We start from the raw sequence: 18,232 nt of genomic DNA, 5'->3' as shown, positions 1-18,232 counted from the left end.
TTTAATATACATATACTGATATATAGTAATCAAAATGTTAATATTATTTGATCAATTAAAGTTATAAAATTGAAAACATTTATATTTTTTTCAGTAAATTGCAAATTTTGTTCTCTACGTCACATATCACTCGGCCGGAGCCTTATGTAAAGTAAGTCAAAGACAGTATTCTCCCTTCCCAAAAAGAGTATTTTTTAAGAAGTTCCGGAATTGTTTGGGCATTTCGGACCTTTCACAGAAAGGAAATTGTATAAGTAAATCAATTAAAGAAAATCAAATCCCTAGAAACAACCTCTAATGCAGTGATTTCCAAACTTTATTTTATCACGGCTCTCTTACAATACTTGATCGTATGGTGCCTCTCTTCAATTTTAAAAAATAATACAGACATTAAAATCTTTAGTTGTCTTTTAAAGAGAAGGATATCCTTGCCTATTAGTGCAAAGTCTACCAAATCTCAGCGTCATTTTTGAGATAGCATCACTAAAGCTCCTTTCTCTAACCAAATGAACACAATTTCATTTCCATTTCATTTACCTATTGCAAATTTCATTTCACCTAATTCAGAAAAAACCTGTTCTATATAAACTAGATTTTGCAAATGACAGCAATAATTTTAAAGCTTTATTTGACAAAATATCATATTTGCTCTTTATATAAGCTAAAATTAAAAGAGATTCATTCTGAAATTTTTGTTTTAAAAAAGTATCACATGATAATTCAATCAAGTTTTTTTTTTTAAATTACTTGTTAATTCAAATTAATTATTTTCTTCACCCATAAATTGATTCTGCATCCACAATTAAACTCTGTGAAATTAAAATCATCAAAACAATTCGATAAATGAATTAGCGAACCATCCCACTATTCAACAGATGGATTTTCGTTCGCTTGTATGCTATGTTCAACGAATAAATTTAGATGTGGAAACATTTCAAACTCATTTTTTCCCAATTTGTCATCCAAAGCTTCATTTCTTATGAATGTTTTCACATTAACTTTTTGAGTCAATAAATGTATGTGTCCTTGCATCGTTTTATTCAAGACACTCACTTGTCCTAAGATTTCCAACAAACAGATTAGTTTAATAATAAATTTACCCCCCCCCTATATATGCTTGCGTCCAAATTTTGATTTTCTTTTATTACAACTGCTATTTCCAATTTGACTTCATGTATGCTCTTAATAACGTTGGCAAGATATAGCCAGCACACTTCACAAAAGTACAAAAGTTTGTTATAAGTAGCTCCCATATCGTCACACGGCTTTGTAAACAATCTAAGATTCTAACTTATGATGAACTGTTTCTTATATGGTTTGTAATTTTCACTACTTTTGTAAAAACAGTTAAGTTCTTCACTTTTATTTTTTGATACAAGAGCTGCCCTGTGGAGCAGGCAGTGCATCGCGAGAATGCACTGCCTGTTTTCATTTTAACTAGTGCTGTTAGATGCCCTGTGGAGCAGGCAGTGCATTGTGAGAATGTACTGCCTGTTATCATTTTAGCTAGTGCAGTTAATTTTAACAGTGCTGTTAATTTTAACAGTGCTGTTTATGTTAAACAGTGCTATTTATTTAATTTTAACAATTAATTTTAACAGTTCTATTTATGGGTGTTTTCATTTGAACTAGTGCTAGAAGGCCAGTTTTGTGTCCTGACATTGATTTTGCACCATCTGTACAAAGCCAAACGCAATTATTCTACAATATGCCTTTCTCATAAGAAAAAGATGTCAATTACATAAAAATTTCGCTGGATGTGGCTTTTCCAGGAATAAGTTTGCAAAAAAAATCTTTGGTTATATTATTCTTTTCAATATATCGAAGATATCCAATTAAATATGCGGTTGTAGCTACATTAGTTCTTACTTCTACTTGTAAGGCGAATTTTGAAGTGCGTATCTGAGAAACTGATTAATCGAAAAAATTGTATCGTCTATCGTCTAAGCGTCAATCGTCTATTTGTTCAACCCTAAATGGAGTATCTAGTAGAATCTATAAAATCTTGCAAATTCTACCTTGAGATTGCAAACCTAACTTACGTTGAGCCTGGGCCAGTAAATGCCGCAGTCCCGAAAGAGTTAAAATATTTCGCATGACTGTGTAGTTTCAATTTCATTTGATTTTTGTCAATCCTGGCTAATATTCACGCCTCCCCATAGACTAGTCCATGCCTCCCTAGGGAAGCACGCCTCCCATTTTCAAAGCGCTGCTCTAATGTGTAGGCTGTGGAAGTTAAGCTGTTAGAATACGACAACTCACTTCTAAAAACAAGTAAATGAAAAGTATAAAACTAATTATACTTAATAAGAAAATTGCGCGTTTTCCCATTATTTACTTATTGTGAATTTACATTATTTACGTCAAAGAGTTCATGGTAACGAACTGTAAGTAAGGGGCGACCTGGCTCATTAGTAACCGAAACTAAAAAAAACAGAATTTTGATACCAATAGATATATCAAAAGAATTAGATTTTTATGCTGATTTAAAATATATAAATTTCATTAAGTTTAATTTTATCCATCAAAAGCTACGAGCCTGAGAAAATTTGCCTGGTTTTCAAAAAAAGGCAGAAATAACCCCCTAAAAAGTCATATAATTTTAATGAAAATTATACTATCTGATTAAGCGTATTAGAAAACCCTACTGTAGTGGTTTCAAGCTCTTGTCTTCACAATATGGAATTTTGAATTTTTTGCCAGAAGAAAGATCACGGATGCATGTTTATTTTTTATTTTTGTTCGTTTTTTCCCAGGGGTAATCGTATCGACCCAGTGGGCCTAGAGCATCGACAGAGGGCTCATTATAACAGAAATTGAAAGTTCTAGTGCCCTGTTAAGTGAACAAAAAAATTGTAGGGCATCTAGACCCCCCTCCCACGCCACTTTTTTTTCCAAAATCGTCCAATCAAAGTTCTGAGATTGTCACTTTGTTCAGCATAGTTGAAATACCTAATAACTATGTCTTTGGAGATAAAATTACCCCACAGCCCCTGGGGAAAGCTCTTTAAGTTTTTAAATTTGCCCATTGTCTAGGTATAGCATTTGTTATTGGGAAGCACGCATACATTTTTTGGGTGGGTAAGTGAGGACGAATTTTCTACTGGGGGGATTTTGCATGAGGAGAATGTTCTATAGAGAGGGAAGTTTCAAGGGGATGAGCTTTTCAGGGAAAATTGTATAATGGGAGATTTGCCAGAAGTCCTAAACGAAATTTCATTAAATATCTTGCTTTCTCTTTACTGACTCAATTTTGCACGTGGAGGTGTTAAGGGTAATTGTCCGGGGTAAATTTTCACCAGGATTGCATCGTCAAGAGGATATTTCCGTAAGGAGGGGGATTTCTCCGTGGAGGTGGAGCCAGATTTCCTGGCGTTATTTAAAAAACTATCAGAAATTAAATAAAAAAAACAAGTTTTTTCAAGTGAAAGCAAGGAGCAGCATTAGCACTTAAAACAAACTGAAATTATCACGTATATGAGGGGGTTTGTCCCTTCGTCAACACTTCGCTCTTTACGATAAAGTTTAAATTTTGCCCCTTTTATTTAAAAACGACTCTTGAAACATAAGGGTTGTTTAATTATAACATTAAGTAACTCTGTTAAAAGTGAAAAAAAAAACTATAGTGTGAAGAGCAAGGTGTACGCGAAGGGGCAACTCCCGTCATATACGCAATAAATTCTGTTATTTTTAAGTTTTAATGCTGCTCCTTACTTTCAGTTGGAAACACTTGTTCTTTTTATTTAATTTTACATTAAAAATGCAATTGGGTTCTAGGCTTTTTTGCAAGCTTTTTTTAAGAATTATATGGTTTCTATCCAAATAGCCTTTTCATGGTTAAGAAAAGAGCCCTATCCCCCAGGGTGAGGCCAACTAATTTCAGCGCCAATCTGCCTGAGGCCGGCACAGATACACTTTTAAAGTTACAAACTAGAATTTGTTACTCACATGACTTTTGTTTTTAAAACTATAAACTGAAAACACCTGCCCCCTGGTGTCTTGGCATATACACTCTTTAAAGAAGTTTTTAATTAAGGAATTGTCATTTCAAAAATAAATCTAATAAAGAACAATAATATTAAATATTCAACACATGCAGGCGATCAAAATTTTATCGAGCCATAATTATAAAAATATTACCCTATTTAGTAGCACTTCATCTAGTTTTAAATTTATTTCAACAATAAAACAAATTTTAAGTAAAATAGAATGCAAAACTCTAAAAGCTGAATGAAATTAAAATGTAGTCTTGTTCTACATATGGAATACATTTAACAGAATAAAATTATTCTTTACAAAAAAGAGCAATAAAAACTTGTAAACCGTTTTAATTTTCCCGAAACAGTTTCATTAAAAACACATCAACTGAAAGCGGGTGTTCCACTTTCTTCAAGTTTTTTCAGTTTAATCTAAGGGATAATTCATTTTATTTGAGAATTAAAACGGTTTATAAGTTCTAGTTCTTCCCAAGAAATTATGAACCATAAAGGAAATGAAGCGTTAAATTTATTGAAAAAATGAAATCACACAGAAATCACAAAAGCATTTTACTTGACCTGGGTTATCAAACTCAGTTCCTTAAATTATAATTTTTCCTTAGAGATTATGAACAGGAGACGGAATGAAGCGTTAAATTCATTGGAGCCATGGAACCAAACTAAAAATACGAAACCATTTTACGTGAGCAGAGTTGTCAAACTCTGTCTCTTAGGGTCTAGCTTTTCCAAAAATATTGTGAACTAGTGAGGAAATGAAATCCACTGAAATCATGGAATCGCACTGCAAACCGAAAAAAAGCCCATCACCGGCGACCCGTTTTGCAATGTAAAAATCATCTCTTTTTTTGGTTTAGTGGAAACAATGTGATTTAGTAGCATTTGGTTTGATTTAATTAACTTTAATTTCCCGACAGGACATTAGAACTTTAATTCCCTACAGAGAGCTAAATTTGGGAAATTTTTCACAATTGTGACTTTGGTAACATTTAATCAGTCAAGAACTTTGTAATCTAAATTCAGTGATCTGAGGATTGCCATTCGATCTGGATTGGTCAGAAGAGCTACCCTCTCCCCCATAAGAATTTTTATTCCCTACAGAGACTTAGATTTGGGAAATTTTGCACAATTAGGACTTTGGTCACATTTAATGAGCCAAGAATTTTTCAATTTAAATCCAGAGAGCACAAAATTGCCATTCCCACTGGATCGGTCAGAAAAGCCACTCCTCTTCCTCCCCAAAGACCTTTATCCCCTACAGAGACCTAAGTTTGAGAAATGTTGCACAATTACGACTTTGATAACATTTAATAAGACAAGAATTTTGTAATTTAAATCCATAAAGCAGAAAAATGCCTTTCCCTTTGGCCTGCTCAGAAGAGCTACCCCCTCCCTCATAAGGATCTTTATCCCCTACCAAGACCTAAATATGAGAAATTTTGCACAATTACGACTTTGGTATCAATTAATCAGCCAAGAACTTTGTAATTTAAATACAAAGGGCAGAGGATTTCCATTTCCTCTGAATTGGTCAGAAAAGCTACCCTACTCCCTCCCCAAAAGACTTGTATCCCCTACAGAGACCTAAATTTGAGAAATTTTGCAGGATCAGGACTTGGCTAACATTCAATCAGCCAAGAATTTTGTAATTTAAATACAGAGAGCGGAAAATTTCCGTTCCCTCTTTATTGAACAGAAATTACCCCTCCCCCTCCCCATAAGGACTTTTATCCGCTACAGAGACCTAAATTTGGGAAATTTTGTGCAATTAGGACTTTGTTAACATTTATTCAGCCAAGAACTTTGTAATTTAAATACAGAGAGCAGAGGATTACCATTCCCTCTGGATTAGTCAGAAGATATACCCCCTCCCTATCAGGAGCGTTTAGCCTATTCATGCAATTTTCCCTGCTTGTCTTCTTCTTAAATTATTCTTTCTCCTTAAAATTGTGTGCTTATTGGTTCGAATTTCGATAAATAGAAATTTTATATTTCTTTATAAATACACCAGATACTCATATTATTTATGATGACTCCAAATAATTAACTTCTTTAAATTTAAATTTAACATCAAAGCTGCTAAAAAAATGTGTTAAAAGACAATTAGAACAGTTCGTTTTCTACTTTCTGCACAAAAAAAAATCTTTGAAGTCGGCACTTTACTCTTTTTAAATTTTTTTTCTAGTGTAAAAAAGTACTAATTTCTGTTAGGAAGGCTTCCTATACATTCTGACAGGGGTTGAACTTTATTGTCTCAGATGTTACTGAACCAAGCATAAAAAAATAGACGTGTCTATTTGTTATTAATCCAAATTTCACTACCAGAGATAGCTCATTAGCCCTATTTTCTTAGGAAAAAATCGGAAAAATATAAAAACTGCTTCACAATGGAAGTGATCTCGGTACCTTTTTTTCATTTGACGCGAATGAAATATATATATATTTTTTTTTTTTGAAAATAGCGAATACGCCTGGAATTGATACAAGCTACACCCTCAAATTCAATATATTTTCCCACCTTTTTAACTTTAGTGTTTGATTGATATTTGGCGTCAGACTGGTTGCACTCAAACTGGTGTTAAGCTAAAGATGCTCATTTGTAAGTCTAGGATAATATTAGTCCTGTCTTTGTTAATTTGTATGATTGGAAATTCAAGAGATACTACATATGGGAGCTCTCATGCTTCATGTTATGATATATGTTTTGGTTTTTAAATGTTAAATATAAAAAGCTATAAAATTCGACTAGATTTATTGCTAGCTAATAGGTCGTGGCTCGCATTTTAATGTCTTGGGGGCTTTCCAACGGCTGTTGGCTGCATCCTCAATATACATGAACTGCAGCCTTGTACTTTGCTACCCATATCAATAGTTCTTGCAGGCACTTTGAAACTGGAATTGGTTTTGGTTTAGGCACTTTTAGATGTTCTTCCCACTATTGCATTTGAAAATTCTAAAGTAAAATTATAACTAAATTTTTTTGAAAACGAAAAGATTCTTGAATTCAATAAAATCCATCAAATAAAAAAAAATTGTAAAAGTTATTTTATTTGTCTAAGGGTTTGCAACGTATTATATTGTCTCAAAAGTATTACATCATCAGAGGTTGTAACTTTTAAACAGCTCTCGATAATGAATTTTATATATATATATATATATATATATATATATATATATATATATATATATATATATATATATATATATATATATATATATATATATATATATATATATATATATATATATATATATATATATATATATATATATATATATATATATATATATATATATATATATATATATATGTATATATATAAATATATATATATATATATATATATATATATATATATATATATATATATATATATATATATATATATATATATATATATATATATATATATATATATATATATATATATATATATATATATATATATATAAAATTATATATATATTAAATTATGTTAATAAACTATTCAAACGATGAGAAATACATTACATATAAATTATGTCACAGTCAATATATCTTCTATATGCTACTGTTTTTCCCAAGCCATTTTATTTTCAACCAACGGTTATACAAACTAAGGAGGAGGCTCGGTGGATCGGAAATTCAAGGTTTTATTCCTCTTTTTTCGCGCTCTTAATAATAAGGATGTAGGATATTGACTGGGCTGCAACCCCATCGTCCCATGAATAAAACCTCCGAAATAATGAAAGCAATAATGCTGTCTTACCTCTCTGTAACGTTTAAGGAGAATATTTCTGAGACAACCTCCTTTTCAAAAAGGTTGATAACCAAAAGTTGCAAGGATGGCACATTTGTACCAGTCTGAAAAATTAATAATTTTCAGAAGTTGGAAAATTGGCTCTTGAATTTGAGCAATATAAGTGTAACATAGAAAAACTGGGACAGAAAAAAACTCGCAGCAGGAAAATTTACAGGAGAGCAGACAAACTAAAAATACGTTTCTGGTTTTCGACTAATATTTATTACCAGTTTTTTTATGCATTGAATATTTTTCAAGGTGTTTCACATACTGTAAGTATGATTTTGATATCGTAAGCTCTATTCTCTAACTATTTCTCTGTGGGAAATATGGAGTACAGCGAATTCTGGGAAAAGAAAACTCTTCATACCCTTATAACCAAATTAGTTACGGTGAGACAGGTCAAACCAGTCGACATATCATACAAAATATAAAGAATCGGACGAATTTTACAAGTTTGACAAACGAATTTAGCATAAACTCTGTTGTTAATTAGCAACGGACCGAGTCCGTTGATTTTGAATTGATAGTTATCAAGTATTTTGCAGTAGGGCATCAGTACATGGCTAATTGTAGAAAGAAAAAGCCAAGACAGATAGTCCAAGTAATTGAGAGGCAAATGTTTAAATGGCTGCACGGGTAAATGGCGGGAGTAAGTATGGCTCTCTTATTGGACAAATACTTGTTTGTTGTAGCCAGCCTGCCTAGAGTCTCAGGAAGGTATACCTCTATACCCTCATTAAACCATGATCATGAGGTATACTCAATCAAACCGATAGTCATAGAAGGTAGGAAGAGGGCTCATTCAAATGTAAATATCAAGTTCCAATGCTCTTTCGTGAATAGGGGGAAGTCATGGCCTGTTCCTTGATTGTTTGCCCCAAGGTCCTATCCTGGCAAAATGGGATGTGAGACTAAAATTCAAAGTTGTTATTCTAATAATAAGGAATAAAACATGCAAAAGCTATTATTTTCAGGGTGAACTCCATGAAGCATCCTCAATATGGTTACAAAAACAAACCAAAATTAAATTTAAAAAACAAGCTTTTTATATGAAATTAAAGAGTTATATTAAAACCCAAAATTAACAGAAATAACCCTTTCATGTGTAAAAATTGCCCCCTCACTCTCTACGCTAAATTTTCACTTTTTTTCTACCAATGCCTCCAGGATGAATATCATCTACAAAGTGAGAAACGGATCACTTACTTCTGCATAACGTTTCGACAATGGAGGGGTTTATTTATCCGATGAGTAAAACATTTGCAATCACTGGCTAGATTGTTTTTGCACTATAAATACTTTCGGTTAAGCATGAGTTAAAATTTAAGTAAAGAGTAGGGTGGGGGGTCTGAGGAACAGCAGCCGTCTCTTAGATAAAGCAATTTTTGTTCGTTTGGATTTTAATGTTAAAATTCAAATTCATTTTAATGTTCAAACTCATTCTAATTCAAATTCATTTTAATTTTAATGTCAAACTTAAAATTCATTTGAAGAAACGTGTTTCTTAATCTAATGTACCATGAAGGTGTTATATGGCACGTTATCTCACTCTCCCTTTCTCAGTGGGGTCAATTTAGGGAGAATGTTGACAAGGGGATTTCCCCCTAGACTTTACCACCTCCCTCACATTTCGAAAAACGCCTTTATTGGAAGGAGAAGGGGTTGATTGAAAAAGCTCTTTTTTGTATTTTCGTCTAAAAAATGGAAAAACTCTCAAACTTGTCTCTCTCCTCACGATTTTGAGGAATAAATTAAAATTTTCATGAATAAATCTCTCTTCCCTTTCTCTCCCTTCATCTCTCCCTCAAAATCGCGCATTAACTCTTTTACAGTCAAATAAAAACAACGACCGTATATCTTGGCAATAATTTCATACTTTTTAAGTGCTTCCTATTTGCAGATTTTGAATTTGCTATTTTTATCGATATTATCGGTAGTTTTATAATTTATTTAACAAATCAACATTTTCTTGAACTAGATTTCCCAACTTGGGACACGCAATTGATGGTGCAAATTTCTTTAGGTTGAGTAAATTTCTTTATTCGCTAATGTTACTTGCATTTTTTTTATCAAAGAGTTCGTGATAACGAAATGTAAGTAAGGAGCAACCTGGGCTCATAGTAACTGAAACTCTAAAAGGGAATTTTTTAAAATAATATATACATAAATAAAATCCGGTTTTTATGGTGACTTCACATAAATAACATTCATCATGTTTACAGTTATCCATCAAAATCTACGACGCCAAATAACTTGCCTAACTTGCCAGATTTTGCCAAAAGGCAAATGATTTAAATGAAAATTACACCGTCAAGTTCAGCACATTAAAAAACCCAGTCGAGGAGGCTTCTAGCTCCCATCTATAAGAAAGTGGAATTCCGCACTTTTTTTTTTCGAGAAAGAGGATTGCGTATGCATTTTTGTTTGTTTCTCATTTTGTTTTTTTTTCCCAAGGGTGGTCGTATCCAACCAATAGTCCTTGAAGATATACGGCTCAATCGAGCGGGTATTAAAACTTCTAGCTTTCTTTTTAAATAAAAAAATAATATACCACAGAAAACTATATTTTTACGCTATTCTATGGCACAAAACCACAATTTTACCCCAGAGAGGGCCAAGTCGCTATCAATTGAAAATTCTTAATTTTTAATCGACCTAAAATTGTCAAAAAACTATATTTCGAGCTTCCCAGTTTCTGAGACAGTAACACCCCGCGTTAGTACATCAATTTCTAAAAGTCATGTAACTCATGGAAAATAAACGATTTACATAGACATTTATTTTAAAACTTAATTTAACTAAGGTAATTCACTTAATGTTTGATAAAATTATGCACAGTGATGCATAATTAAGCATGAGCTATTACGGAGGAGCAATGGTGGGTCATTGACGTCATTGTGTAGGTGAGGGGTTTGCCTGAGGCCTCAAAAAATGTATTTCACGCAAACATTTTACAATTCTCAGTGAACCTTCAAATAAATATACAAGAGGATCGGAGGGAGGGTAAAAATTAATCTTTTATCTCATTTCATGAGATAAAAGATTATTTATCTCTTTTATCTCATTCATTTGGATTAAGCCTGAATATAGGTGCTGCATGGTGATAGCTCCCTTAATATTGTTTTGTAATATATTTGTTTTCATTTTCTTATCATCAAAAAACTTGCAGAGAGGGGGGGAGTATCTCGAGCGTTGTCTAGGGATTTCTCCTTGGAGAAAACATATTTTCTATGTAAAATAAAAACATTATATTCGTATGTCTACCAGGACGAACGTGGAGAGGTGAAGGGGAGGGGGTGTAAAGAGTGCCACCAATAAATTTCAAGAGGTGGAGGTAGGGGTTGTGCAAGTGCTACCAGCAGTTTTATTTTGCCAAGACTTAAATGATAATATATCTGGTTTTTCAATTTATCTAGAATGTTTAATGACTTTTTGTTTCCTGGTGCCCTTGTCCCCGGGAAAGCTTTTTTATTTATGATTCTAATTTGACGTCCCTTACGTTTGATTATTCGTTTTTAAGGAACTAGGACTACAAATCAAACTTTAGAATAAGAGTGGGGTTTGGGGGTTGAGTAACCCCTCTCATATATAGAATAAATCTCAATTCGTTTTGGGTTTTAATGTTACTCTTTACTTTCATTTGAATTTTTTTAATTTAGTTTATGTGATAAGGTAGCCAAAGAGGGTAGCGAGACTCCATTGGCCAAACCACCAGCACATATTCAGATTGTGTTTTTTGATTGCTCTTCAGATTTTGTACTCGAAAATACTTATTCGACGCGTTCTTCGTTTTTGCTCAAGGTCATTAGAAACCATGTAATGAGGTCCACAGTCTTAAAGCTATTCTTCTTATTAATATTATAATGATGGAGGTTTTTTTGCGCTTGATTACCAGATGTTGCTGCCTCGAGAGAATTTGATTATGCAAATTTAATCAAATCTAAGAAAATTTCACTAGAAATTTTAAAGAAGAACGAAAATTCTGTTCCTATATTTCTCTTTCTCAAGGTCACAGCAAGCCTCTTAAGCTAGTTGAAACAGGCATGAGTTTGGAGCCTTTTACCAAAGAAATTTTACAATAAATTTTACTGGAGAGTAAAAAGTTGTATTTAGACTTTTTCTAAGGTCACAAAAAACCTAACAAGAGGTGAAACAGGTTTGAGCCTTTACTTCTCTACGCTTATGATAGCGGTGATTTTTATGATTGCTTACCCAATTGATCTGAACATGGGGATTTCAGTTAAGAAATTTAGGTAGGGAATTCTCATTAGAAATTTTACGCCATTTATGCTGTTTCGACATTTTTTTTCTCGATTTTTACAATGAAACTATATTAAGGTCAACACAGCCTTGACATTGTCAAACATTTCGTGGTAAAAAAGCCATGCGTTGTGACGCTAAAATCTCAAAATGACTATTGTATTCATATATTGCAAAACAGCGAAAATCAGATGAAAACAGGGCCATATCCAGGATTTTTTTTCGGGGGGGGGAGGGGGTAAAAATATATTTTTTAAACAGATCAAAAATTCGCTTGTATGCAGTTTTTCTCGTTTTTGCAAGTTCGCCCAATATTGAGGGTAAAAAAACCTAACCTCCCTTCCTGGATACACCCTTGGATGGGATAAAACTAATAAACTAATTAAAAGAAGGAGAATAGGGAATGGAGGAAGTTTCAGCTCGTAAAACGTGTGGAGTCCATTCGACTCACTGTAACTTCAGTTCATAAACTTTTCATATTCAATTACTGCAAAAATTGGCTATTCTCGTGAAAATAAAAATTAGGAATCACGAACAGAATTAATGTTAGAGATATTCAGTGTGGTCAATAGCATAATAGCTATTGAGCTGAGGGGGTACCAACTCTCCCCTATTTAGTCTATAGCTTTGTTTGTAACTTGTCCCCCAACCCGTGGTATATACCACACATTTCATAGGCACGCTTTTATCATGGAATTTCTCTTCGAGCTTCTTGAGGCACTCACCACCCAGCACCTAGTTAGAAAAAATTAAATGGTTAGCCCCTCGTGTAGACCTCCAGGAACTCAATATATATATATGAAAATAGGACTTTTTATAGTACTAAAAGTCTGTAAACTAACCATGTCATTAAAATATATAAAGCGAGTCATTTTTGTAACCAAACAGCTCTTTTGTTTTTCAACCAGCACTCCCTATTTGTAAAAATCCATAGAGTAACTCATTGTGTCTTCTCGATAAAAGACCAATCAAAAATTTTCAATTGCTTTTTTTTCGCCTGAATAACACTCAGTTTAATGCAATGAATTTTATAGTAATTACTAACTGCTATACTCGCTTGTCCCAAAGATCGTATTTAATTTGATTATACTTGTTATGAGTGTAATATCATTTCTCATAACGGATAAAGTTTTGTTTATCATTAAAAAGTCATAATTCTTCCAGGGTTGACCCAAAGACGGATGTGTTTTTCTTTTTAAACTTTGTTTATTTTATATCAAATTAGCGGAAGTTTCAGTAATAAAATATTGTTAAGTAGCTTTGCTAATTTAAAATGAAATTTTCATCGACACTAGCTTCTTATACGTAAACATTCTTTTAAAATTTCGTAACAAAGAAAAGTGATTTGCAAAGAGAAATTTATTGTGTCCAACGTACGTAATTTTTAACTTCAATTAAGATAGCCAAAGACACTGTTGAACGACTGGTATTAAAAAAAACATAGCATATACCCTTTTGTAGTGCAGAAACAATATTTCCCGCCCTCCCACAAAACATAAAACTTATAAGTCCCCCATTCCCTAAAAATGGCTTTTCAAGAGAGTTATACCCCAACCCCCACCCGCAAAAAAATATAGGGTTCTCTCCTTGGATGATCCGAAATCATTTGGACTCAGATTTAAAAAATACTCGGCGGAAAAATATGGGCTTTTGCTACCCGTTTCGTAACCTCTCTCATTGGCAGAATTAGACATGTTACGGAAACTTACTAAATATATAAAGTAAGATGATTCTTATAATGTCAGTGAAAGAGCTGAAGAAATTCCACCTTAAGCTATGCTCATTATTTATGTATTCGATACACCGCAACAACATACAAATGACATGACACCGACATTATTAGAAGCGCCATGACACCTTCCAGAGTAAAAAGCTGGCAGTTAAAAGTTAAAACAAGAAGGTGACTCTAACACTGATGATGCAAAATAATTAAATTTTTAAATTTACATTATACATATAATGATATTAGTAGATTTGTGCAAGGTTTTGCTGAAAAAGAAAGATTGCTTCCAAAATGGCCAAGAGACAATGCATAACCTTCGTTTAGCTATCGATTTCCTATACTTTTGGTTGAACTATATTTCCAATGAAAAAATAATAATAAAAATAAGGACACACAGGGACCTTTGGAATAGTAAACTAAATTTATGGCCAAGCATGTGTTTGTTGTAATATTGTTGTAATATTCTTTTTCCTAGAAAAATGATAAGTATTTTGAATATTCGGATTTTTTATATGTTGTAATAAAGATATTGTTCAAAATATTTTCGGTAAAACTCAAAGGACACTTTATTAGCCTTTAAGAAGAGTTGAAGAGATCGGAGTTATTATTTTCTCCGATTGCGACAATAATTTGCCCCTTTTGCACATTTTGGTCTTCATAGTGTGGGGGAGATGGGGCAAAAGCTTGCTCTGTTCCTTTTGTCGGTACCTATAGTTTCCAGATGTGATAGAAGATTTATAACAGCCGATTTCTTATTTATTGTAAGTTCTGGTGGTTATATGTTTGACTGTATTATCAATTCACATATCTGTTCGCTTAAGGTTTCATTTATTTATTCATAGTATTTTTGTTTGTTTTTAGTTTGAAGTGTATATAACTATTTATGCTTGTTTACATCTTAAAAATCGTACTTTGTTTTTTATTCAAAACTCATTTAGAGGTTTTTTTTTAATATAATAGATGGTTGTTCTGACCCAGACCTAAAAAAGAGCCGAAGCTTTCACAAACTTGACAATCATTTTTCGAAAATTCCCGGCTCTCAGTCTAATTGACTGAGGTGTATCTGCTGGTGTATCTGAGGTGTATCAATGACTGAGGCGTAACAAAAAAGTGTATCTGCTTTCTTACCTTTGGGTATCTTATCTTTGAAGCTTTATTATATTTTCTTGGACTGGATCCAAGCAATACGTATTCTTCTTCGCCTATTCCTGATATATCTGTTTTTGCATAAACAAGAAACTTTCCATTTTCACTGGGCCATGTGACATCAAAAATACCAAGAGATTCTGAAAAACAAATTAAAAATCTTAAAAGCGATTCTGGTTCGAAATTACAAATTGTGGACCCAAAATTATTGGGGATAGTAAGAGGTGATTTTGTTAATCTCCGTTATTTATTAAAAATGGCCTTGGGTGATCATTGAAAACTTTTCATAAACATTGCTGGGACGCTGGCTGCGAAGATACCCTAGCAATGCACAGCTAGGATAGGTCCTAAGTCCCAATATAGGTTAGAGCAGGTCAAGCTTGCTAGGACACTCGCTGCAATGCTACCTTAGCAATGCACAATCATTTAAGGGTGAGCTTCTGAGGCACAAGGTACAAATAGACGGTGGTACAGCGGCAAGGCCTGCACCCTTAAATTAGCACCTTCAAGATTAACTAAAACCACTTCCAATTACCTCATCTTGTCAAAGCTGCTGCTGTAATTACTTTCTAGAGCAGATGGTCAAACGTCCCATAGTTAAAGAAGTTTAATTATTCATACCTGATAAGTTAAAAACAAATTTTCTGACTAAGAAAAAGAAACAACATTTATCGCAGGTTGTTCTAAAACATTCATGGTATAAACAAAATTCGGATACTTCTGTGACAGAGATGAAAAAGTGTTGAATGAGGGATCTGACATGAAGAAAAACGTAACCAGTGAATTTGCCATACTTCACGGGTTTGGAAGTTACTTCTGAATTCTACAAACATTTGTGACAGACATTTGTTTGGGGAAGACATTTTTTTGTTTGGGTCGTTGCTACTGTTATAAACACTAATTAAGTGTTTTTGAAATAGAAAAATTCTTGAGAATAATACTTTCATAATTGATTTTAGTGTGTCTAAAAACATTACGACTGTATTATAAAAAGAACAAGATTATACATTCAAAAGTTTGTTTTGAGTTTGATGAACATTTGCTGCACTAAATTTAATTGTGGCAAGTTGCCATAGAAACTTGACATTTGCTGATTTATTCAGAAACGAAAAGACCTGGATAAAATCAAATATTTCCTAAAATTCTTTTATACACAAGGGTTTAATAGATTAAATAACAAGGGCTTTTCTTTTTGTGCCAACTTAGGGTATGCTCACGCCTTAATTTGTAGAATTTATGGGACATTATTATGAGGGAGTCCCATGGCGTCATTAAAGTTAATATAGTTTTAAATGAGGTTTTTGTACTATAAAATTTGCCCCGTTCACTCAGTAATTTTACCTTGTCGACTTAACAGCAATTTTTTGCTGCAAATAACTTGAATCAATCAGACGCGAACCTAAGAAAACCATCGTCTAAAGCATGTTTTTTCCTTTTAATAATTTAGTCTTAGATCATTTTTTTTTTTAGTCTAACCTTTACTTTTTTTTTTATTAAGCAAAAGATTTAAAGAATCGGTCATTATTAAATGCTTAGACACTATGATTGTATTTTTATTCAGAAAATAAACCACATAAGTGTGGATTATTTCAAACTAAAGAAATGAGCGGTAATTCAGCTTCAACCCAATATCTATCTATTAGTTTCTAGTAGCCCATTTGAAATTTCTCAGAAGTCTTCTGCTATTCGCTAAACTTTACTTATTAGCTTTTAAAGATAAATAAAGTTCAACTTTTTTCCAAATTCAATAAAGTCGACAAATTTTAGTGAAGAAAACGGTTGATTAGCTTTTTGGACAGCTTTATTGACGCCACGGGAGCCGTATGTTAGTTTGTTTACGTATCCTAATGACAAACAGAACGGTGATTGTCGTGTTCAATTTGTTTCAGAGCTATGGCCCTATTTGATTTAATACTATGAATTTTATCACTATTTGCTCTTGTCATCTCTCCGTGAGTGACTCCGTAACAATTGCCATTGAAAAATGCCAGCTATAAATACTACTCTGCAAGTCTTCGTAAGGAGCGGATTCTTTTGTTGTCTGATACCCATCAGTTTGTTCTTTAGAAGATAAAATGCCGCTGCAGCTGGATTAAGGAGTCTTGGAAAACATAAGCACTGTGTTTTATCATTTTCTTTTATCGTAAGAAGAGACACGAACTGCACGTTTGGCAGTGCCAGTTGGCAGTGGAGCCAATTCACGAAAATCTAGGGGGGTGGGGCAAGGATTTTTTTTTCAATTTTTTTAATGAAGATTCCAAAAAAAAACATTGAGCAAGCATACCTAAAACAGAGGGTAGCGGCCTCTTCGCTGCTTGGTAAAATTATCGACTAATCTATCCAAATCCAGTACAAAGAGTCAGTAACTTGTCTTATTCACAGAAAAAATGTTTTGTCACAGTCCCAACATCATGAAATCCTAAAATTTGCATAGTGTTCTACAACCCAAAATTTTCATCTAATTTACTTGTCAATTGTGGTTTTATAAGTTTTAGACTCCAGAAACAGGGTGTCCCAAAATTATTTTCCAACGAACATCATTAAAAATGAAAAAAAAACCTGAGACCGATTGCTGGTTAGGATACTTAGAATTTTACCATAATTGGCACCACCAACAAACTCATATTTCTCATAATAAATCTCCGCTAAAACTTATTTAAACCCATATTGACTTACCTTGATAAAGCCAATCGGGAATTCCATTCAAAACACATTCACTACCATCAAAGTTCAGCTGCATCAGGACATCTTCAAGTGGATACTCTTTATAATATAAGTTATTTTCATAAACAAGTAAAAGACTAGAAGATTTTCCAGCCCATTCTACATGCTGCAAAAGCGGTGGAGTGGACACGCTACTAAATATCCGGAGTGGGAAATGATAACTGCAAAAGAACATGGATAAAAATTCAATCATATTATATCACAAATTCAAAAAGGACTTTAATATAAAGGATGAATAATTTTTCTACTTTCTACTTTTTCTTTTTTTCCTTTCAGAAGCGATGCTATATACCTTTAGTAAAGATCATACAGCTCCAATGTTTTATTATTATTTATTATTTTTTTCCCAGAGGCACTTCATATGGAAGGGGTCGTCGTAGAAACATCAAGCTCATTCAATTGGAAATCGAGAGTTCTAGTGCCCTTTTTAAGGGTCAAAAGTGACTGGAAGGCAACTAACACCCTCTCCATGCCTACCAGTTCCCCAAACACATCCAATCAAAATTTTGAGATAGCCATTTTATTCAGCGTAGTAGATTTCCTCATAAAAATTGTGTTTTTAAAGAGGAAACTCCCCCACAGCCCTCTGGCCAAGGGTT

The 18,232-nt window shown here is 33.1% G+C and overlaps 1 protein-coding gene across 3 annotated transcripts in view; it reads right to left on the bottom strand.

The window, feature by feature from the left end:
- The window catches only part of LOC148947145 (inactive dipeptidyl peptidase 10-like), a 225,322-nt gene that overhangs the window by 136,275 nt on the left and 70,815 nt on the right, over positions 1-18,232 (bottom strand). For all 3 annotated transcript variants that reach the window (XM_089097283.1, XM_089097282.1, XM_089097284.1), the window contains exons 5-7: positions 17,586-17,794; positions 14,892-15,049; positions 7,745-7,839 (exon numbers count right to left, since the gene is read on the bottom strand). In XM_089097283.1, the coding sequence (XP_088953409.1) occupies positions 7,745-7,839; positions 14,892-15,049; positions 17,586-17,794 (462 nt within the window). The remainder of the gene's footprint in view (positions 1-7,744; positions 7,840-14,891; positions 15,050-17,585; positions 17,795-18,232) is intronic.

The sequence above is a fragment of the Artemia sp. Qi Xiang Cuo genome, chromosome 11 (assembly GCF_049724085.1).
Source record: "Artemia sp. Qi Xiang Cuo chromosome 11, ASM4972408v1, whole genome shotgun sequence".
NCBI classification, from domain to species: domain Eukaryota; kingdom Metazoa; phylum Arthropoda; class Branchiopoda; order Anostraca; family Artemiidae; genus Artemia; species Artemia sp. Qi Xiang Cuo.
This window is presented reverse-complemented; position numbering and strand designations above follow the sequence as displayed.